The sequence below is a fragment of the Pteropus medius genome, unplaced genomic scaffold (assembly GCF_902729225.1).
Source record: "Pteropus medius unplaced genomic scaffold, Ma_sr-lr_union100, whole genome shotgun sequence".
NCBI lineage: Eukaryota > Metazoa > Chordata > Mammalia > Chiroptera > Pteropodidae > Pteropus > Pteropus medius.
In genome coordinates this window covers 18,759,657-18,783,364 of record NW_024349519.1, presented here as the reverse complement: position 1 = coordinate 18,783,364, position 23,708 = coordinate 18,759,657, and the positions used below count along the sequence as shown (strand labels likewise).

Here is a 23,708-nt window from a genome sequence, read left to right as displayed (position 1 = left end):
TATTTATTACTGTGATACAGGTGGAAGAGGAAGCTCAATTGGGTATGCTGTGAAGAGATGAGGAAATGGAAATTTGGGTTGAGACAGGGAATAATCAAGAGATAGCTAGAGGGCAAATTGAAATACTGAGGGTAGGGTGAGGGTGCTGTTTTAAACCAAATACTTGACTATGCTCAATTGAAGATGTAAACGGACCCATACAGCCAGGACAATTGAAAAGAGCATTAAATTTTTAATTTTAATTAAGAATTAAAAAAAGAGGGAACTTGCCACCCAGATGCTGAGGTATTGGTCCTGGACTACATTTACAGCCAAGATCTTTGTCCCTTCCTTAGCTTTTTGCCTATAAAACAGACCAAATTCCTGCAGCCTAATATTAATTGACTTGAAATTTTGGACTCACAGGGTATGACATACAATAAAAATGTGGATTTTTACATATATTTCTATATATTCTCTTGTCAAAATACATTCACTAAACACTCATAGAAATGTTTCCCAGCACATTGCAAAGATACACCTCTATAAATAATCAAATCTAAGCATTTTCATTGACCTCTAATCCAATTTCATGAGCCAATATAATAGTGATATGCTTTTTCTTTTGTTTCTAACCTGAGCTTCTCAGACAAAATGTTACCTCTGGTGAAGGTAGTTGGTCTGAAAAGTCATCAAGCATATCAGAAAGCAAGGCATCTCCCAAAATAAACTGCAAATTGTCTGCCATCACTTCTTGTTGGGGAGGGGAGCAGTGATTCTCCAAAGAGAGCACCAGTGGGTAATCAGAAGCCTAAAAAATTAACCATTACTACAGTTATTTATCAGAACTCCTCAATGACTTGAAATACAATTAATAGAATCACTTAATCTATTTTAAAACTTATTGCTAATGATCATTACATTTGCAAAAATAATTAAGCATTCTTTAAAAATAATTAAGCACTTTTGAGTTTGCAAAAACAGAGAACACTAAATCTATAGAAAAATAAAAATTATTACTATTTGCACTAGAATTACAGGAAACTGAAGCATCCAAAAGTGAGTACTTATTTAAATAAATTACAGCATATCAACATAAAGGAATGACATAGATCTGTTAAGAAGGAGATATAGCTATACATACTACTATGGAAATTTGTCTATAATATAGCCTTATGAAGAAAAGCAAGTTGCCAAAGAGTAAGATTCTACATTTTTACTTTTTAAAGTATGTGTGTGTTTATGTGTTTATGTAGATATTTTCAAATGTGAAGGAAAAACTTTAACACTGATAAGTTAGGGGAAATGTTAATTTTTTACTTTTTCAGTTTTAAATTCTAAAAACACAACTCATTGTTTTATAATTAAAAACAAAGATAAAGATATTTCCAGTGTTTAATAATAAAGAGGATATGTTAAATAAAGATGACTCTACAAAGATATTTTCACTATAAATTTGAAATTTGCTACAAAGTAGAGAATAACACTCATTTTTATATCTTATTAAAAATAATTTTATTTTGTTTCCATATATGATTATTGGAGCACAAATTTACCAATTTATAAACAAACCAAGATACTGCAGGGTATGCTGCATTATCCCAGACCTTTGAATAAGACACAGAATATTACACCTTTTCAATGTATGAATATCTTAGTTTCTGTGGCTACTGTAACAAATTATCACGAACTTGGTTGCTTAAAACAGCAGAAATTTATTTAGGAGCCCAAAATTTTAAAATCAGTTTCATTAGCTAAAAAACTACTTCAAAGTATCAACAAGACTCTAGGGAAGATCTGTTCCTTGCCTTGTCCAGCTTCTGGTGGTTGCCAACAATCTTTCGCTTGTAGCCATATCAGTCCAATCTCTGCACCTCATCCTCACATTGCCTCCTCCTCTGTGTTTGCTAAACCTCCCTCTGTCTCCCTCTTAAAAGGATACATATGATGGCATTTAGAGCTTACCCAGATAATCTAGGATAACCTCTCCTCTCAATTTCTTTAACTTCATCACATTGGCAAAGACCTTTTTTCCAAAAAGAGTGACATTTACAGGTTCCAGGAATTAGAACCCAATATCTTTGCGGTCCTTACTCAGCCTACTACAATAACCTTCTCATATAGACCCACATACATGTATATTGACTCAGTTTAACATCAAGAGAACGTGCAAAATGTTTTCCCAAAAATAAGAAGTGATTTTGAGTCTAAGCAAAGTGATGGCCTAGCAGACGGATTCCTTGATTAGGCCCTGACTTCACTCACTGGGGACAGCTCATTTTTTCAGCTTCTTTGGTGTTCCTTGCCTCCGCCCTCTGGGAAGGTCCTCGTGTCTTTTGTCCTCTTTGGCCACATCTAAAGTAGGTGTTGAAGAGTTTGCTTTCCTTAAAGTCAAGCAACTTTTGTAGCTCACTTCCTGACCAAGAGTTGTTTGAAAAGTTCACATACGAGGCAGACTTATGTTTTGTTGTGTTTTGTTTTGTTTCTGGCAATATAGTTCCCTTAAAACAGACTTTTTATCTGTTTGCTTCTATTAAGTTTTATGTGCCAGTAAATATAAACAAAGTTCTTTCCTAATCAGTTACACCAAGTTTATTTTATTTCATTGTTCTCTTTTTCCCACATTAATGGTGACTATCTTGAGTAGAAAGTTCAATCTTCAATCTAATCTTTGCTGCAAAACTGAGTTACCTTATGCAACTGAGAAGGCTCATTGAGTCTTTGTTGCTCAAAGCCTTTTTTTCATTCCATCTCTCTCTTTGGAATCTTAGAAGCTGTAGGGGTTTCCATTCTTGCAAAGCCTTTAAATTTTAGGATTGTCTCTATTTGCTTTTATTTCCTTGGTTACCCACCTTGAATGAAGTGACACAGTTTGCTATGCAAATATCTGGGAAGAGCATTTCAGAATAAGGGTTAATATTCCAAGTGCGAAAGCTTTGAAATATGTTTGAAAAAAGAGTAAGGAGGCCAGAATGGACAAGGGAACAAGGCAAAAAGGAGAAGAAGAGATCAGAGAGGTAAAAGAAAACCAGTGATATAGGCCTTGAGAGTCACAGCTTGGATTTTAGCTTTTATTCTGAGTGGGACTGAAACTTTTGAGAAGGAAAATGACATGATTTGACTTACCAAAAAAATCAGGCTGGCGATACATTAAGATGAAACTGCAGGGGAGAAGAAAGAGAAGCAAGAACATTGGATAAAAGCCATTGCAATAATCCATGTGAAAGGTGATGGTGGTTGGCCAGGACAGTGACAATAAGAATGGGTTAAGGATTAAATTGGTATATATTTTGAAAGTAGAGCCAAGAGGATTTGCTGAAGAACTTATTGAGAGGTTGAAAGAAAGAGGGGAGAGTTAAAGTTGACAACAATGATTTAAGCTTGAACACATAGAAGTTATACCATTTGGTGAGATTGGAAAGACCACAGGGAAGAGCCTGACTGGCGGAAAGCAGATTATCTGGAGCTCAACTCTAAACATGTAATGTTATATATGTCGATTAAATATGCAAATGGAATGTCAAATTGAGTAGTTGTCTATTTTGGTGTAGAGTTCAAGGAGGAAGTTTGGGTAAAGATATAAATTTAGAAATCATTAGAAATTACATGTTTAAGAGAATCGATGCATACATCAACATTTTATATTAAGATAAAATTCTTCAAATTTTTATTTAAATTTTGTGAGTATTTAGCATTTTATACTCTTTCTAATAAATGGTAGAGCAATTGATTTAAATTTGTGATTTTAAGTTATATGTAAGTTTAATATACATTAAGTATTCAGTAAGATTTTGTTAAATCTCTTCTAATGAAGTAATATACAAAGTTTACAAAAACAATTTAAAATATGTGAAGGTGCTTAATTAGCCAAATTTGTAAATGGTACCAAGTATTGTTCAAAATTGAATGATTGTTAAAACCTGCTCGATTTATAGACCAGGATTTGTAATCTAAATTTAGAAGCTCTAGAAAACACTAAATCTTTGAATCTCTAACTTTAATTGAACAAAAATTAAAATCCAAAATAAACTTCTGATCATTCTTTGCTGTATAAATAGCAGCACCATACTACCACAGTCATAAAAAAGTGTCAACAATTGAGATAATACATTTTTGAGATTTTATTTTTCTCTCTTGAAAGTGAAATAGTTGAATATTGGTAAAATATTTACTAGTATATAGAACAGTATTTCTCAAACATTTTTGGCCATAACTCACAGTAAGAAATAAATTTTTTCATTGTGAAAGAATATACCCACATTATATATAGTATCTATGTATGTAGATACATAGATACATATATATATAAAATACACACACATATACAATTTAACAAGAAGTTCCATGAAACATGCACTTTACTGAGAAAAACTTTGATAAATATACCAATAACTATATGCTACATGAATTTCACTACTAATAGATCATAACTCACAATTTGAAATATCACCGATCTAAACTAAGGCCAAGCATTATACAATTTTTAAACTAGTAAATTATATTATGTTTAACAAACTATAATTTAGCAAAGATATGCACGTACTATAAATGCATATTTGTGTATCGCTTGTATGACAGTTTTAAACAGAAGCTTGCTAGTGAGTGTATAACCGTGGTATACAACAGGTTCATTTTGTGATCCATCCCAGCAATCAATTTCCAGACAACGGCATCCTTTCACAAGGGCACTAGCAAAATTTAAACAAAACAAACTGTCATTCCTGGATCATTAAAAAAATATACTTTTAGTGTCAAAATATTCTAAAGACTATTTGCGATTTTTAAAATAAATGCATAAATTGATCTATAATAAAGACAAATTGTGCAAAACTGAACACATTTTTCCTATTTTCTATGTGCATGGCTTGACATGGAACTAATGTATGGAAACCATAATTCCAACATCCCCAAGATGATACAGCGTTCAGTGCTGAATCCTACAATTTCTACCTATTACTTATGCTTTAAGGGCAGGAACCGAAACTTCAGTCTTATAAAAAATATTTCATATGCAGTGCACTATCAATAAATATTGTATTTATATTGGAAAAAAGGGGAGCTATAGGGATGTAAGAAGAAAAGTAGAAGGCAGACAGAAATGATCTCCTAAGTACAATCTTGGAAGAGAGAGAACCGAATGAAAAAAAGGCTGACTTGTATCACCAGGATCTTAAAATTGATACTTATGTACCAGGAAGAAGGTCAAAGAAACCCCTGCCATATATGGAGATATTTTTCTATAGAAAACCAAGTTAATACTTGTTTTACAAGAAAAATATTAAATTAACCTTCTGACTCTAGGCCAGTGGTTCTCAGTTAGGACAATTTTGCCTCTTAAGAGACATCTGGCAAAGTCTGGAGACATTTTTGGTTACCATAACTGGAGATGAAGGGAAGGTTTGCAACTGGCATCTAGTGAGTGGAGGCCAGAAATGCTGCTAAATATTCTACAATGCATAGGACAAGCCCCCAACAACAAAGAATTATCTGACCTGAAGTGTGAAGAATTTGAGAAACCTTTACCTGAGCCGTAACAACTTGGAGAAGGGAATGTGGCCCCAGCACCAAGTACTTGATATAGAATCAGTAATTCTTTCAGATAGATATACAGAGTACCAAATAGGCCATATGAGAGAATAGACTCTTTGAGGGATCATATTTAATCAACTTTCTAGGTAGATGATTGAAGTAGTATTTAGGTAGGAGTATAACTGAGAAAAGATAAAGCAATTATGACACTGAAATCAAGGGGCTGAATTCCGAAAAAAAAAAGGGGGGGGACCTTATGTTCCCTTGGGAATAATATAGATAAAAGATAGAAGGGATCTGAAGAGGTAGGGAATTAAAAGAGAAGAGAATTCGTGAAGGTCATGTATCTTGGAGGTCTCAAAACAATACGAAATACAGAATTAACAAATTCTTTTTTGAGGTGCTTTCAGGGCTTGTTTTTTAGGCGTACACTACTTGATCAGGCATGTAGAGATGTACTACAATGTCAGCATTCAGAGCTTTCCAGTCCACTTGTCCTGGTGTTGGAGGAATGGGCTTACAACCCTTTTCTAAGTTAATCCTGTCTGACACACTGATATTTCCATCAGCGAATAAGGTGGCCACCTAATTTTAGAAACAAGTCCTAAATTGGGCTATATATGTATAAATCAAACAATATATTTATCAGCTTGAGGACTTATTTGCATATTTAGATTTTAAATTGCAGAAGAAGCAATATGTTTATAAAGTTTGTTAATTGCCACAAAAGAATATTTGCTTTACTCTCCTTGTAGTTGATTGCTAAGGTAAATTGTCTTGCCCTTTTTATCATACAGAGTATCAGTTTTCTTGGGTGCTAACAGAATAATCTTGAACTCTGTGCTAGGAAAACAAAAACACAAAAAACTACCAAAAACTCAGTTGTGGAAGAAAACTTTTCATGAAGGACAACCTAAATAATACTGATTCTTGCTACTTCTCTAGTAGTTTTAATTTCATCCTTCGATTCAACCAACCTTTACCGAACTGCTTATTTTGACTGCTTATTTTGCTGGTGTGGCCCCAGCAAAAAAGATTTAAATGGATTGCTCCGTGTCATGCCAACCAACCCCTTTAACTCAGGGGTAGATAAGAGAAAGTTGTGTCTTCTCCACTGGTGTTGCTGAGGCCACTTTCTACTATTTCACACTGAGTGATCTTTTGGGGAATGAATAATGAAAATGTCTCTCTCACTCAGTAAAGAAATGTTCCACTTAAATAACTTTAAGAGACTTCATATGGATAAAAATAATTAATACTATAGGACAGTTAATACTAGTTCTCCTCTTTTAAAGATGAAGAAATTGAGACACAAAGGTTTTCTTTGCCATATAAAAACAAATGAGGGAAAGGAAGGAAAGACAAGCACCAAAAACTTAAACATGAATAGATAAACATTACATTATACCACTTTTCATGAGTAGAGAAATTAGGGAAGACTTGCATTCTAAGAGTTTATCTTCTATAAGTGGGTAAAGAAACAAAGAAATACAATTAAATTTAAATTTAAATATTCAGTTGTGTAGCATATTTTTTCTTGGAATTCAAAAATAACTGTATTTCTAAATCGGTCTGTTTAAAATTTATATTTTCTCTTTTTAAAAATTTTTAAATAATAAAGTATGAATACACATTTCTATAATGGAAGAATAACTATGAATTGGGCTATCCTTACAGAATTCTAAGTGGATATAGTTCTGAGTTTATGGAGTTATGTATTCACTTAAATTTATTGGAGAAGTAATGTTTATTTGCAAATTTGATATTATCAAATTGAGATTATAAGATATCTTTTCTATCTATGGTTTTACTAAAGTAATATCATCCAATCACATAGCTTTTAATATCAACTATATGCTGATTACTTCCAATTCTTTTTTTCCAGTCTAGATATTCCTTCCAAATCCTAGGCACATATACCCAACTTCCTGTTTGACATGGTCCTTTGATAACTAAGCGGTATCTCAAACTGAATGCTGGAACCACTGAACTGCTGCTTTGCCTCACATCCAGCAATGGCCTCTTCTCTCAGGCTTCACCATCTCTCTCAATCCTATCTCTGTACTCTAGGTTATCAGACCCAAAATCTTGATACTCTCTCTCTCAGACCTCTCCTCAAATTGCCTGGTAAGTTTTGTTGGCTCTGTCTCCTTAAAATATTCCAAATTCAGCCACTTATCTCAAACGCAGCCTCATAGATTCACCATCTAAATAACCATCATCACCTGGACTGCTACAGTATCAATCCCAAATCATCTTCTAACTCCACTCTTGCACCATCAGTCTTTCCTCCACAGTAAAACGTACATCAAATTATGATATAATCCTAAGGAAAACCCCTCCAATGGCTTCCCAGTGCAAATGGAATAAAAACCCATTCTCTTTTCCATGCTATCTAAGACCCTCTTAAACTGACCCTGTCTACCTCCTCAAACTTACCTCCCTTCATCCTCCATTTACTTGTTTTAAGCCACGCTTGCTGTCTTTCATTTGAACATGCCAAGCCCTTGTTACTAGTTTTACTTATCATGCTCTTCCCTACCAGATTTTTCTGACACTTCCTCTTTATCATCACTCAGACCAAAACTATGTCACCTCTTGATAAGTCTTTCCTGACCATTTAACTAAAGTACCAAACTTCACCCCCCAGTTACTTTCTATCATGTTACACCCTAGTTCATCTTCTCCATATGACTTATCAGTCCCTGAAAACATCAATTTGTTTACCTGCTTATTATCTGTCTATTCCCATGAACAGATGAGGGTAGCAGCTTTGAAAATCTTGCTCACCAATGTATCCCCAGCTGACTGGCTAAACTGAAGCCTGGTATCAACAGTATATACACTGTAGAATGCAAAATTAGAGGTGCAGCATAAATTGCTTTTAATCTAAGTAAATCATTTGACATACAAATCTCTATATATTATTATCTATAAATGCCAAATTATATAATGTATTCTACTTATGTGTTGGTTTTACTCATAGCATTGTGTCCTGATGTCTGAGAATTAATTTTAACCACATTTTTTAAAATGTAGGATGTTCTAATTAGCTAAATAAGATAAATCTTCTCCATGTGTTTCCTCTAAGAAGTATTGAAATTATTCAGGAAACTTCAGAGAGCCAATAACTGAGGAGAGAAAGTCAGCAGGCAAAATTAGAAGGAAATTATATGATACTAATACATAAAATAATTTACATAGCCACCCAAAGGTTGGATCTCCAAGATATACACAAGTCAGAATTATTCTTCTCTATGTGTTTGCCTAACACACGTAGCCTGTTTTTACTGTGAACTATAACCTATGGAGGTAGATACCCCCCAGGAACTTCCAAGTGTTTCAAAATGTAATGAACAAAAAAAAAAAATCAAAGTAAATACCTTACATATCCCCAAATGTCACTTGGTCCCACTAATTGGTCAGATATCAAATATGTATTATGTGAACTTGAAATAAAATAATCATTTAATGGATGAGTCATATCTTGATAAACTTTTTCATAGTCATTATCAAACAGTTGACAGTCAGATGAACACAGGTATCTTATAAAACCTTCTAGTGACATCTGGCGTGCTTCCTTAACTATAAAAAATAAGTAAAAAGAATGCAGAAATATCATTAGCCATGTAAAAATTACATCTCACTTTAAAACTTATTCAGTAGTAATGTTTCTAAAATATTCGTTTAGAAATAAAATTAACGCTATTTTTAATTTTTCTATGGAAACAAATTTTTTTATACAATATCCTTAATTCTTCTGCTTCAACACTGAAGTAGAGAATATATTATTTAATTATCTCTGATTTTTTTTTAATGTTTTAAAAATACACATAAGTGTACATGTCATAGATTAATGAATTTCCACAAGCTAAACATCTAGGTAACCATCAAGGTTAAATAACAAAACATTACAGCACTGCAAAAGCCTGTCTTCTGCTAACTTTTGGTTTCTCTCCACTTCCCCACCCAACTGTATTCTATGGTCTGACTTCTAATGTTGTAGATTAGTTTTCTCTGCTTTTTGTGCTTTAGAGGAATGAACTCATGTAGTATGTATTTTTTGTGATCGGTTTATTTTGCTCAACATTGTTTCTAAGATTTATTTTTGAAGTTGCATATGGTTAGACATTGTTGGTTGCCATGTTATATAGTATTCCATTAAGTGAGTATACCATTATTTATCAGTTCTATTCTTGATGAGCATTTAGATAATTTTCAGTTTGGGGCTATTATAAAGAGTGTTGCTATAAACAACTAGTACCTGCCTTTTGGTACAAATATATACATATTTCTGTTGAAAGTATGCCTACATATGGAATTGCTAGGTCATTTTCATATTATCATTTTAAGTAAATTATCACTAAATTTTTACATACAAGCATAATATATACCAAAATTATCTATTTAAGCAAAATACTGGCTCTAGAATCAGACAGCTTGGGTTTAATCCATTTACTTGTTATGTGATTAGCATGTTAACCAATCTCTATGTTTGGAAGAATGATAATAACAGCATCCATCCTACATTTTAACTCTATGTTAGTTGTTTTTATCTTTGTTGTAAATAACTTAATTTGTCTCAAAATAATTGCTGGTGTAAGTTTCACCATGTTTTGACAGGGTAACTTATGCAATTATATGAATCTTATTATACTATGTCATCATTATTTTATTTAAAGATAAGCATAAATTAAAAATTTTGAAGTTATTTATCATTGAAAGATGAGATAAGGATAAAAAAGAATATGACAGATCATAAGCCTAAGTGGTCATTTAATTTAAACCAGACAACTATACTCAAAAATGAAGAAAAAGCAACATTTTAAAATATTTATAAAATGCTATAGTCAATTATGCACATAGACAGTGAAGGAATTGGTAATTTTCTAATATTTTTTCCTTTCCTATAATTGTTTCCATTTAGATAACTTAATATTCATATATATTTTCAATAATATAATGTATAAAATGAAAGACTGCCTATAAATGGGTTTTTTTCTTATTAATGAATATCAAGACATTTTCTTCCATTACATTGCCATGTAACAAAATCCTCCTCTTGCTTTCCACACCTAAGCTTATCTCTGAACACTTGGGAGATTATGAAAGCAGTTCAAAAAAAAAGAGCTAGACAATGAAATAGAAAAGAATGCCATGGTTACACAATGTAGCTTTATAAAAGGTATATGTACATTCTATAAAACTCAAAGTAAAACTGACAATATTTTATATTATCCAGAAGTTTGACCTATCCGAAAATTCGAATTTGATAACTGAAATTCATTTTAAAAAATACTCTGTAAATAAATATTTGATAATCTTGGAAAGGCAAGCATACCTTCTTCAATAGGCTCATATTTTTCAATGATCTCAAAAGCAAAATTTTTACTCGTGTTAAGCATATACTGTTCTTGTGTCAAAAAATCAACCAGATTTCTTTCAAAAAGAACTTTCCGGTTTTCAGAATACGTGTTGAAAATCTCAAGTATTTCTTCTCTGTGTGCAATAATTCGATAAATTGATCTAAATTCTTCTATGGTGATTCTTCCTTGCCTCAGCCTGTCATTATCCTACTAAAAAAAACAACAACAACTGATGGGCTCAAATTGTGAATATAAAAAATACACAAAATGAATACATTAGAATATTTGTATAATATATATAGCAACTTATACTTGAAAGAATATGAATCTTATATTGTATTCTTATCTCAGATAAAACATATAAAACTGCATGAAATGATGCCAAAGTTGGGGAAAGGTTAGTGGATCATCACCACTTAAAACCCGGTAGCCATCATGGATGGACCTAAAGGGTACGATGCTAGGTAAATTAAGTCAGACAGAGAAAGACATATACCATGTAATTTCACTTATAAGTGGAATCTAAAAACAAAATAAACAAACACACACAACAGAAACAAACTCTTAGAAACAGAGAACAAACTGACGGTTGCCAGATAGGAGGGCAGTAGGGGAATAGATGAAAAGGTGAAGGTATTAAGAAGTACAAATTGGCAGTTACAAAATAGTCATGGGGATGTAAAGTACAGCTTAAAGAATATAATCGGTAATATTGTAACAATTATGTATGATGTTAAATGGGTACTAGACTTAGTGGGAGGATCACCTCAGAAGTTATATAAATTTATAACCAAGGTGATGCACATCTGTAACTAATATAATATTGAATGTCAACTGTAATTTTAAAAATTTTAATTAAAAAAAAAAAACAGTAGCCATAGTGGGAGTGGAATAAGGTATGAGAGAAGATTAGTCTTCTATGTTGTCTTTCAATTACGTGGTTTATTTTTCTATTCCACTTTATTTCAGTGCTTTCTTAAAATCAGGCCAGACAGTATGTATTTCCATGCCACCAAAATGCAGCTTGTACCATAAATGTAAAGGTAAATCAAAGACATTGAAGATCACTGTAAACTACAAAAGTTATAGTAGTTATGTAATAACTAGAGGAAGTAGAATCCGCATAATCATTGAAGGATTGGGGGCAGGGACAAACAAGGTAGGTTCCAATAAGAAAAAGTGGATTCGCCTGGCTGTTTTGGAAAATTCATGTCTGAACTTTATGACATAAAAGATAAGAAATTGGGCTGAATCCAGTTATTAAAAGCAAAAGAACCATTGTGAGGTTCTAAATAAGAAAATGACTAGCAAAAGCAGAAGTTTAGTATTATTAGTTGTTCATTCTCAATTGGAAAAGATGGAGAACTGCACGTAAGGGAATGGAGAGGATACAATCTAGGTGGGAGGTGGTGAGTAGAAAATAATGAACAGGTGTTAGTAAATTATGAAGGAAGAAGTCAGAAGAATTAAACACGTTAAGAATTTATATCTATAAAGAATTGGAGAGAGTTAGAACTAGTAAAATTATAGTATCGCAAATAAAAAAAAACAGACATAAGAAGTGCACCTTAGGACATTTAATTTCAAAAAAGACTATATTTTAACTTTCTCATTACATTGTAAACAGCTTGAGTACAAGAAGCATGTGTTAAAGGGCCTTCTATTGTGATGAAAGGCTGACAATTTGTAGACAGAATGGAGATGACATATTCATATCGCCAAAGTATGTGGGACTTTGGAAATATAAATTAAGCTCTCTAGGCTTCATAATCTTCATCTGCAAAATGGGGATAGATAGCACTAGCTGTGTCATCAGGTTGCTGCAAGGATTGAAGATATACAAGAAATGGTAGTTCTAGATTTCAGTGTATTGTTATGCCTCATCTATGTCTGCTTCCCTCACATCACCCAGCGTCTGGTCTCATCTTTTGACAATTTTGCCTATAAAGTGAATCTCTAGGGTATAATAGGGGAAAAACATGCTGGAAATTATTTCATTAGGAAAAGTTCAGTGGTCGTTACCAGAGAGTTTTATATGAGGAATTCAAGAAGCAGTCTGAGCTGGGAATGAAATATGAAGTTTTTCAGGGAAAGATAAGTTTCATTTTAAACATTAAACTTGAAGTACTCTGGGTCATCCAAGCAGAAACAGCCAGTAGGCAATCAGTTAGGATGGGAAAGGGGAATTGGTGTGTTTAGGGAAAAAATGAGATAAAGATTTTGGAATCAGACATACCCAGATATGAGTTTTCAGTTATATGAGAAATGACTGATATGTATGAAAAAAAGGCTAATAACTTCTTCAGGTATTTGTTAAGATAATACAAGCAAAAACCTAATGAAGTGCCTAGAATATGGCAGATAATGAACAAATGGTATTGTTGATAAAAAAAAAAAAAAGGAGGGGGTTCTATGGAAAATAACCTCACAAAATGATCTAATAATAAACTCCTAGTGGGGAGGTCGTGGTAGGTAGTCACCCCCCAGGCATGTAACTTCTTTAGTAAAAGGCTTAAATCAGCTCTGCCCATTGTTCTTATGCATCTAGGTTAACACACCTTTGAAATATCAGAAGTGATACCCCTCAAAGCCGGTATTAACCTTCGAGACAGCACATAACTTTGTTAACTATCCTGTAATCCAATCCCCACCTCCATGTAATGTTCCTAATGTCCCCTCCTTAATTTCAAATGCATAAAAAAAGCTGCAAAACTGTTAATTCTCTGGAGCATGTGAGATCTTGCTCCCTAGCATATGTCGTCAGTTTGACTCAAATAAACTCTTAAAAATTCTTTACAGGTTTGGACATTTCTTATGTCGATATTTACTTGGTATAGTCAGCAGGATTCCAAAGAAGTCCACCCAGGGCCACCCTACAGACCTGGAGCTGGTGCTCAGTATAAGCAAAGGCCCATTGTGCCCCAACAGCTCCCCATTTTGCATTGAGTGAACTTCGGTGAGTTTCTCTTGGAATTGCAGGTCTCCTTGCTAAATTTAAGTGGCAGGCCATGAATTTATTTGAGCTGTTCTTAGAAAATTCTTGAGGTGGATAAGGGTTGAGATAACCCAAGCTAAGGGGAAAAAAATGGGTTGCTGCTTTTAATTTGTTTTTAATTAGATTGCATACTGAGAGTCTAAACAAAATCTTCTTCTGGTTAAATAAGAGACTGGACTCTCTTTAGCTTTGAAAAAGAAAGGGCACTTGCTTCCCCAACCCGAATAGCAAATGGGGTGATGACAGCTGTTTGGATCCCTAAATCCCCAGTGGCAGAGATGGGTGCTATGAGGCATCCAGTGAAGTAATGCAGCCCATCCTGGAGAAGCCAAAAGAAGCCCCAGAGAGAAGGGCAAAGCACCTTGGAATGGGTGCACCCCAAAAGAGGAGCCCATCACTTGGACAGCATTGTGGTTCTGGTAGTGTGGGGTTGGTTCTTGCTGACTCTTGCATATTCTTAGGTGATTAAGAATCCTTGTGAGGTTGCCTAAAGAAGAATTTTCCTCTAGGCTGTAAAGCAGGCCTGTAGGCATGTCCACCACATTTTGGCTCGTCTGAAGAAGTGCACGTAAAGGCTGGTTTTCCCTAGAAGTTTGTTCAGACTTTACACATCTCAAAATTAATATGGGAAATTGTGCCTCCAAGGCCAACAAGGCCCAGGACAACCAGCCTCCCATTAATACTAAGCAGGCCAAGATGAGGATCCTTTGATACTTCTAATCTTTTGCATGCACAATTAGAAAAAGTTGGCTATAAAATTAGGCAGAATGAATGGGAAACATTTAATTGATTTCTTGAAGCTTCAAAAGAGGATTTAGATAAATGTTGTTTAGGTATCAACTCAATTCTTTGAGGTATTAAAAATGGCTGTCCTTATTTTAAAAGGAGGAAGGTCATTTGGAACTTGATTGTCAAGTACAGATATAAATTGTAAAAGGCATCCAAAACAAAATTTGGATTTGATTGTTCTCTATTTTTGTCAGTCCACATATGCCTATATATGTATGCTGTAAATGTGAGATAATTTTCTGCCTCTGGATGGTATTGTTAAAATTAATTTAAAGGCAAGCACTTGTAAGAATTGGATATTCTAAAATTCTCAGAAATATAAAAACTGAAATGGTTTTCAGGTTCACATGATCTAAAATTAATCCTTTGGAAATAAAAGCTGACTTACGTTTGTTGGTTTAAGTAAAATAGATATGTCTTTATTTTACCTGGGTTTTACAAAAAATAAGTCCATGTTAATAACGGACTTTTATATCTATGAAATATGAGGCTGAAAAATGTCTTATATATGTTTGCCGGTAAAAAGGCCTATGCTTCTAGAGGTTATAAAATGTCTTCATAAATCTGCCAAGCTAAAGAATGCTAATCGCTTACTTATTTTCATTAGAAATTGAGGCTTTAAGAATTAAAATCTCAATATATGTAGGAATAACTTGGCAGTGTTTCAGAAGGGCTCCTGGAATACCTCAAAAGATTTCACACTGCATAAGAAGTGATGAAAATTTCCAGGGTATATGTATGGGTAAACAACAGTTGTAAATTAAATGAATAATTGGGACTATGGGAAACCCATGACGGCCACTTAGTTCTTCCCTGCTCCCTGGATCCCCATTTTTGTTTTAACATTCCCTCATGCACCATACTGCTGGACTTAAATTTGATGAGTGACATTACTGAAAGGAGACATTCTACACTTTTGCCAAGATAAAGAAGATGTATAAGATAACTTTTAATACCCTTTTAATAGCTTACGTACATGTTATACTACATGCCAAACACAGAAAAATGAGATAGAAGGCAAAACTTGGATCATGATAGTTCAGAGGCTAGGAGCGATCCAGAGCGTTTTTTCACAACGAAGTCCATATGACCTGACTGCCTTCCATTTACCTGCCCTTCCCTTTTGGGGAAAAAATAGGCCTCAAGCCAGGTTCCATGATTATGATTATTGTCCCATCACCTATGGTCAGTAAGATGATGTCGATACTAAAACTTACTAGGAATGAACCTTCCTAGCACTGTGAGACCACACTATCTGACCAAAGAGTTGGTCATCAAGACATCCTTCAGACTGATTTATGATATAAAGGGAGAACTGTGAGTGAAAAAGAAAAAAAAAAGATGCTTTATGGAAATTTCACAGGTTGATCTGATCATAAGTTCCTAACAGGGCTGGTCATGGTGGGTAGTTGTGCCCTAGGCATATAACTTCTTTAGTGAAGGTTTTAAGCAGCCCTGGCCATTGTTCTTGTGCATCTAGGTTAACACACCTTCAGAATGACAGACTTTATGTCAGTAATACTTAACCAGCAATTAAGAGGGTAATTTAAGCTAGTTATGTGTTTTGAAATGACACATACTTTCTATAACATATCTTACAGACTACAAGTTAAAGAGAATGGTAAAAGCAGTAATGATTTTTCTTTTGATAAAAGGATTAATAAAACAGGGAATTTCTGCTCAAGCCATGACTCAATTAATTTTGTAAAAAGAAATTCAGACTATTTTGTTAGGGTCATATTGTTATTTCTTCTTTACTGAAATTTTATAATAAAAATTCCTTGTGAGGAAATAAATTCATTTCAGAATTTATGTCAGCTTCTTAGGAAATCAATAAATGTTATACAATTTTCTATATATTTTTTGAACAATCATAATGGATGTACCATCAATTAATTTACTGAGTGCCTACTTTTTGCCAAGCCTGATACTAAGTACATTTGCAAATATTATCTTATTTAATATTCAGGACAATCCTGCAAGACAACTATATGAGTATCCCCATTCTGCAGATAAAGAGGGACTGCTGACTTGCCAAGTACCACACAGCTAGGATCTAATAGAGTGAAGAATCTCCATGCCCACTGAGTTTGCAATAGCCTTGAGACACTGAAAGATTTTGGTCACCAAAATAAGATCCATTATATTCATTTTTTTCTATTCTGGCTAAAAGGTATACCCATAAAGTAAAAAAAGATTACTAACAAAAGTTGAAGCATGGGATATTTAAGGAGTTGAATCTTCAACTATACAGAAAATTCAGTTAGCCAACAACTTTCTTAAGTATTCTATTTAATCAACATTTTAATAAATACATGGCAGTTTAGCTTATGGTAACAAAGTATTATTTATTAGGGGACCTAAGGGAATTATTTTAATAAGGATGGTTTATTGTGGTCATCAACCTTGTTTATATATAATTTATGTTTCTAAAGTATTTGAGGTTTTTTGAAGTATTCTAAGCAAATCTGCCTAATTTTTATGATTAACATTGTTTTCATAGCCACTCCAAAAAAGTTTTGCTAAACAAAACAGACCTTCAGCCCTACCATGTCTGAATAATCATAAATTTCAATTAATGAGCTATTCTTTCATTTGTTAATAACTGTTGAGCATTCTATATGCTTTTAAATGTGGCATGGATTTCGCTCAAGTGCATTTCAAACAGATATCTCTATCTTGCAGATAATTCAAAGCAATCTGATAATCACTGAATAGAATTTACATTATCACATTTGATAGAGATTTAATTACTACCTCCCCACTGTGTTGAATAAATTTTATTAAACCTGAATGCACGTAGCTGTTTTTCCCTTTGGGGGATTCCACTGGGGGAAAATTCTATTTATAAAGGTCTCTCACAAAAATTTGTGTCTTCAGATATGGTATTAGACATGAAGTGATTAAAATTCTGAGAGCTTATTACATCTCAAGCTACTTGGATTCATAGAAACAACTCTGAAACTTTTGTCTTTTACTGCAGTCTCCTGAGAAGTACAGTTTTTCTCTCTTGAACTTCCTCTTTGCGGTTTGTAAACATGGGGGCCATCTCTTGTCCAGAGAAGTGCTTGTTAAAGGCAGCTCTCCATAGGTCTTGCATTTCTGCACATTTTCTGAGCAGAAACACCAATATCCTTCATTAGAATTAGCTTTTCAAGGATGTTTGTGTAATAAAGAGATAGTATTTCGCTCCATAGGAATAAACAGGTTTGTTTACTGTCCATGATGCTCATGATAATGACACCCTCTTGGGCAAAAGTCAGACAGGCTTACTGCCCCTAATAAAAGACCTCTGTTTCTATTTTTTTTTTTTTTTTTTTTTTTTAGGCAAACAACCTTTGGTTGACCTCACAGATTCATCTTACAATCCCTTATTTTTTATTTTTTATGCCTACTGCACCTGGTCTTCCTAGGTGGTCTCCCATCCAAGTACTAACCAGGCCCGAGCCTGCTTAGCTTCAGAGATCAGACGGGATCAGGCTTCTTCAGGGTAGCATGGCCATAGTAAGACCTGGGTTTCTTAAACTTGACATCCCTCTCTGGTAATGCAACCCACTGCATTGCAACATCACCTAGCCTCCTCACATCACACTTTGTGAACTAGGGCTTACAGAAATGGCACCAAAATGCAGATACTCTGGCAATTGCTACTTTTTTGAGTAACAAGCTGTCTTTTTTCTATAAACTGGAAGCCTGCCTCTGCCAGCACCCATTAAACTGCAGGCTAGCTGGTTAGCTTGCAAGTAACACAAGCTTCCCAGTTTTTGTGTTAGTGGTTAACGATTAACATAGATTGTGCTAGCTGCTACTCAAAAAAAAAAAAAAAACTCAAAATCAGGGTTCCCGTCTTTCTATCTATCTGGTGTGGCAAGTCTAATAGTCCTGCCTAATTTGCCAAGAAATATGCCAACTTCTTCATGCAAAATTCAGCTAAGCACTTGGCTTTTTCTTATTTTATTCATTACCTTCCCCTCTGTCCTCCAGGAGTCTTGTAGTGACAGAACTGAGCTAGCTTCCCTTTCTACTAGTTCTCATTCAAACAGAACTTCTGGCATGATTTTCTACTTTGAGGTGAGTAAAATATGATTTTTCTCAAGAGTACCCATTTCTTCTATAAATTACTAACAACTGATCCATTTATCATTTCATCATATATATATATACATATATATATGATTTTAATCTAATCATATGACCAATCCTAATCAGATACGAACGTTACTATATACTCAACAGATAGTTCTAAACTGATAACCTGGTATTATTTCAAAGTTTATACACAATTCATCTTACCTCCTGCCTAAATTCTATATTGATTATAAATATATTTAATATAATTATTTGCTTTAATTCTTAAAAGATTAATTTTTCATATATTTTCTTCAAAAAGCATCCAAGGAGCTTAGCTATCGATATTTCCCTATATTGGGTTAAGCCCTTCCTAGGGTGGGATAGCAGAGGGTGGATATCATCTCACCTTAAATATATATTTCACGTGAATATAACTGCATTGAACATTTAATTTTTCAAGTAATTTATAAGCTTTTTCTAGATTAATTTTTCCACCTCTAAAGTCATCCCGAATCATCGACAAAAACCACGTATGAAGCACAAAAAAAGGAGTTAAGGAAATTCTCACAGAAAGTCATCAAGTACTTAAAAATGGCTAAAAAAATTCAATCTCGTGTATTTTTATTGTTAAAGGATAGTCTAGCTTGTGCTTAAATGACAAAGTAATTCTATAATAAATAATACTTAAAACTAAGTAGGTACTATTCTTTAGTAAAGGTATAAAAGAGCATCACACAATAAAATTATGATAAAATAAAAATAAACATTTGTGAAATCAAGTTATTACTTGATAAATATAGTCTTTTGCCTAAAGACATGGACCAGGGAGGCAGCTAGACTTCAAGATATCCTGTTCAGTTCCCTTACCTGAAAAGTGGTCAAATTACTACGTAGGGAAAGTAGGGATACTAATTGAGTTCATACTACATCAATAACACAGTTTCTGCTACTGAGTGTTCAATAAATAGTAACCGTATCTGACATAATTATTACCACTATATTAGCAAAATACCTAGCTAGCTATACACATGCCCGAAAAAGCAACATTTCATGTATCATCCAGAAAGGTTAAAAATGTCATGGTGAGTATATATTTGGTATGAAAGAGGAAAATAATCAAGTTTACTTATTACATACAGATATTCTACAAAAATTAGAACACTTCAATTTGAAAAACTGAGATTGAAAAGAATATGACAGTCTATAAAATCATGAAAGGTATTGGTAAAAATCGTTCAAAGATCCACTCAATTTCAGATTGTTAGAACTAACAAGAACCCCTTAAATTTAATGGCTATGACTATTTAATAAGGTAAAGCTCATGTTCTTATAAGAAAAAGATACCAGAAGCTAGGGAAACTCAAAAGCTCAGAACAGATATGAAAGGAATAAGTCTATACTTAAATGAAAGGGACGGTAGTTCAGGACTCTTCAAAAAGAACGAGAATTAAGGTGATAAATCAAGATAAAGAGGAAAAAAGAGGAACAGAAGACTATGAATGGATATTTGGTCTCCATATTTTCATGACCTGTCGTCCTGTTTCTCCCTCGCATAGGAGTCTCTCCCCATTAGGCGCTGGGTTCCAAATGTAATTAACTCTGCTCCTTTGCAGGAAAGGAATTTCTTGATACTCATCGGCTGCTGTCACTGCCCCTTTTCTAGAGAGAAAGCAGAGAACACACAGTGGTTTGCTGTCTTCGTTCTTTGGAGTTAGCTCACACTTAATCCCCACAGAAACAGAACATAAGATGTGGTCCCTGAACTTCACTGCCCTTGAAACTTTTTGGCTTATTGCTTATGTTTTGACCATCTACAAACCCACAATATTTATAAATACTGCACCCTCTGCATCCTCTGGCATTTTTCCACGAACTACCATCAAATTTCATTTTATTTTTGCTATTTTCTTTAAAGCCCTCAAACCTTTCAACATAACATGTTTCCAGTAAGTTTGGGGCAGCTATTCTGAAAGCCTGGGCATAAGTCAATGCCATCGTGGTCCCCAAAGTGCTACAAAACCCTCTCTAGAAACTCTGGGCTGCTTCTCTAGATCCCTGACAACATATAATGTACCCAGAGACACACTGCTTTTGAAGAAGGTTGTTCACGACGCTAAGTTCTTAAAATCTTCAAAATACACATAACTGGTTGGCTGGACACCACACTGTCAGGTGACATTTTCTTTTGGAGTTGTGAGTGCCCATTGTGATATCATCAAAAGTTCCACAGCTCATAGGGAAAGGTTCTTTATGACTTCATCAGGAGACTCAGAGCTTGCCAGACAACCTGTTTTCATGGTTAGATATAGCAATCTTAAGCTTGAATATTTAACACCTTGATGGGAAAGGTGACTCATGGAATGTTTTCTCATCCTTTGAACACTCTTTATTTCAGAAGCTTTGCTTCTGCTGCAACCAAACATGTCACGTAGTGTTCTGAGTAAGAAAGAGAAAGAAAGAACAATTCGCAGACTGTTAATACAGGCTCCTCCAGGGGAATTTGTAAATGCCTTTGATGATCTCTGTCTGCTTATCCGTGACGAAAAACTTATGCACCATCAAGGTGAGTGTGCAGGTCACCAACACTGCCAAAAATATTCTGTACCACTCTGCATTGATGGAAATCCAGTCCTCTTGTCTCACCACAATGTAATGGGTGACTTCCGATTTTTTGACTACCAAAGCAAACTTTCTTTCAAATTCGACCTGCTTCAAAACCAGTTAAAAGACATCCAGACTCACGGTATCATTCGGAATGAGACAGAATACCTGAGAAATGTTGTTCTGTGTGCCTTAAAACTGTATGTGAATGATCATTATCCATCAGGAAATTGCAACGTGCTGAGGAAATCTGTGAAAAATAAGGAGTTCTTGATAGCTTGCATTGAAGATCACAGCTATGAGACAGCAAATTTCTGGAATGGCCTTTGGAAATCTAAATGGATTTTCCAAATAAATCCATTTCTAACCCAAGTAACAGGGAGGATTTTTGTGCAAGCTCACTTCTTCAAGTGTGTCAACCTTCATATTAAAATCTCCAAAGACCTGAAAGAAAGCTTGGAAGTAGTTAACCAAGCTCAACTGGCTTTAAGTTTTGCAAGGCTTGTGGAAGAGCAAGAGAATAAATTTCAAGCTGCAGTCTTAGAAGAATTACAGGAGTTATCCAATGAAGCCTTGAGAAAAATTCTACGAAGAGATCTTCCAGTGACCCGCACTCTGATTGACTGGCAGAGGATACTCTCTGACCTGAATCTGGTGATGTATCCTAAATTAGGATATGTCATTTATTCAAGAAGTGTATTATGCAACTGGATAATATAAAGGATTTCTCCTGGTGATTGTCTTGACCTGATTTAGTCATGTTTCTATGGGGGCTGGAAGGTTATTTTCCTAAAGTTGAGAAGCTACTAGAGAAACCTATAACTTGGCAAATGTAGGTTTAAATTAAGAAGAGAGTATCAAGTAATTTTACTCAGAAAATATTTACCAATAAGGCAAGAAAAGGGTGTGTAAATGTGTTTCATGGTGGTGACCATCATAAAGCGAGAGACATTTGTTAGAACCTAAAATAGCTTTATAGAATGCGGCACCCAGGAATATAGAGGTGGCCAGGGTTAAGGCTCTGTGTGTGTCTATGTGTGTAGGAATGACCTGACTTTCTTTGGAACTAGAGAAGGTATGCAATGAAAGTCACTCTGCAAATGATACTTCACATTATTCAACTCGGTCCTACACCAACCTCAAGAGGGTGAATTTCAGTAAGTGACATTAGGGTTGGACAAAGAACTATTAGTAAACTTGGACCCACTGCCAACTCTCCCCATTCCCGCCCCCAACACACACACACATATACACACACAGAATTCGGGATTACTAAAAATCCCAGGCTTTTCTGATAATTAACATGGTCTTTAAAAAATCAACTGGAAAAGCCTGACCTCCTAAGTTTATATTAAACACTTGTGAAGTCATCACTATAAGCATTTATAAGTGCTTGCTTTCTGCCAGGCTCTGTGCTAAATGATTGCATGCAATTTTTCATCATTGAGTTGGTACTGTTAGTAACCCAATTTTACATGAGAAGAATCTAAGATTTTGAGTTAATTCATCCAGGTACACAGCAAGTGAAAGGTGTGTCTGACTCTAGCAATTACGCTTGTAACCCCTAGGGTATTACAGCTCCTCGTGGAGGCCTGTTTCATTAAGAGTTGTAAACTCTCTTGTGCAATGATTCAGGTGAGCATTCCACCCAAAGGAACTGGAACTGGTGGGCTGCTACTTTCTAGCAAAGACAAATTACCTATACCTTATCACTATTCCCAGCAATGTTACTGACCACCCGTGTCTGCTCTCAAAGGGTTCCAACTCTACACCTCTCTAATAAGACTGCTGTAGAGTGGTAGATGGACCCTATTCTCCAGTTCTGACTTATCCAGGAAGCAAAGCATACTTTGGGTCCATGCCATTGAGAAAATGTCTCATTTTATTTAATAATTGTTGGGGCAGAGAAGATTCTATACAGGAATTTCTAAATCTCAAACCTCTCTTCCCCAACTGATGGCTTTTAAAGAATCTCAACAGAATTACATAAGGCGTTTCTTTAAAAATACAGCTTCTCAGTACCCATCCTCAGGTTCTTATTTAGTAGGTCAGGAAGTTACATTTTAAACAGGGGTTCCTGGGACCACACTTTAAGAAATATTGCCCTAATCTTAAAGTAACACATCTCTGCTTTCTATTTACTTAATCATTTCCTATAAAATTATTGCCCAATGAAGGTCATTTCTACAACTTCAGTGGATTCACCATGCACAGGCCAAGAATAGGCCTTTACCTATCATGCTAAAAAGTTAAGAAAAAACTTTCTAAAGAAAAGCAACAAAGGCAATTGCTCTAAAATATGCCCATCTGACCAAATCTTTAGTAAAAATCTGAATTGACATTATGGTTACATATGTAAGTGTTGATTTTCCAGATCA

General features: G+C 34.5%; 2 protein-coding genes and 1 pseudogene across 2 annotated transcripts in view; 1 reads left to right on the top strand and 2 right to left on the bottom strand.

The window, feature by feature from the left end:
• Window positions 1–20,724, bottom strand: part of PLCZ1 (phospholipase C zeta 1) — a 38,343-nt gene extending 17,619 nt beyond the window's left edge. Inside the window, exons 1-6 of the mRNA XM_039882865.1 lie at window positions 20,654–20,724; window positions 19,136–19,292; window positions 10,850–11,081; window positions 8,892–9,093; window positions 4,523–4,667; window positions 641–790 (exon numbers count right to left, since the gene is read on the bottom strand). Coding sequence (XP_039738799.1) covers window positions 641–790; window positions 4,523–4,667; window positions 8,892–9,093; window positions 10,850–11,081; window positions 19,136–19,292; window positions 20,654–20,724 — 957 coding nt within the window. The remainder of the gene's footprint in view (window positions 1–640; window positions 791–4,522; window positions 4,668–8,891; window positions 9,094–10,849; window positions 11,082–19,135; window positions 19,293–20,653) is intronic.
• On the bottom strand, window positions 18,047–18,165 carry LOC120618652 (uncharacterized; annotated as a pseudogene).
• Window positions 20,725–20,993: 269 nt separating the features above from the next.
• CAPZA3 (capping actin protein of muscle Z-line subunit alpha 3) lies at window positions 20,994–22,065 on the top strand. Its single transcript, XM_039882572.1, has one exon. The coding sequence runs from the start codon at window positions 21,151–21,153 to the stop codon at window positions 22,048–22,050; it is 900 nt and encodes a 299-aa protein (XP_039738506.1). The 5' UTR covers window positions 20,994–21,150; the 3' UTR covers window positions 22,051–22,065.
• Window positions 22,066–23,708: the final 1,643 nt, after the last annotated feature.

Excerpts from the sequence above, each read along its gene's own strand:
- CAPZA3 (XM_039882572.1), top strand. The coding sequence starts at position 21,151 with ATGTCACGTAGTGTTCTGAGTAAGAAAGAGAAAGAAAGAACAATTCGC.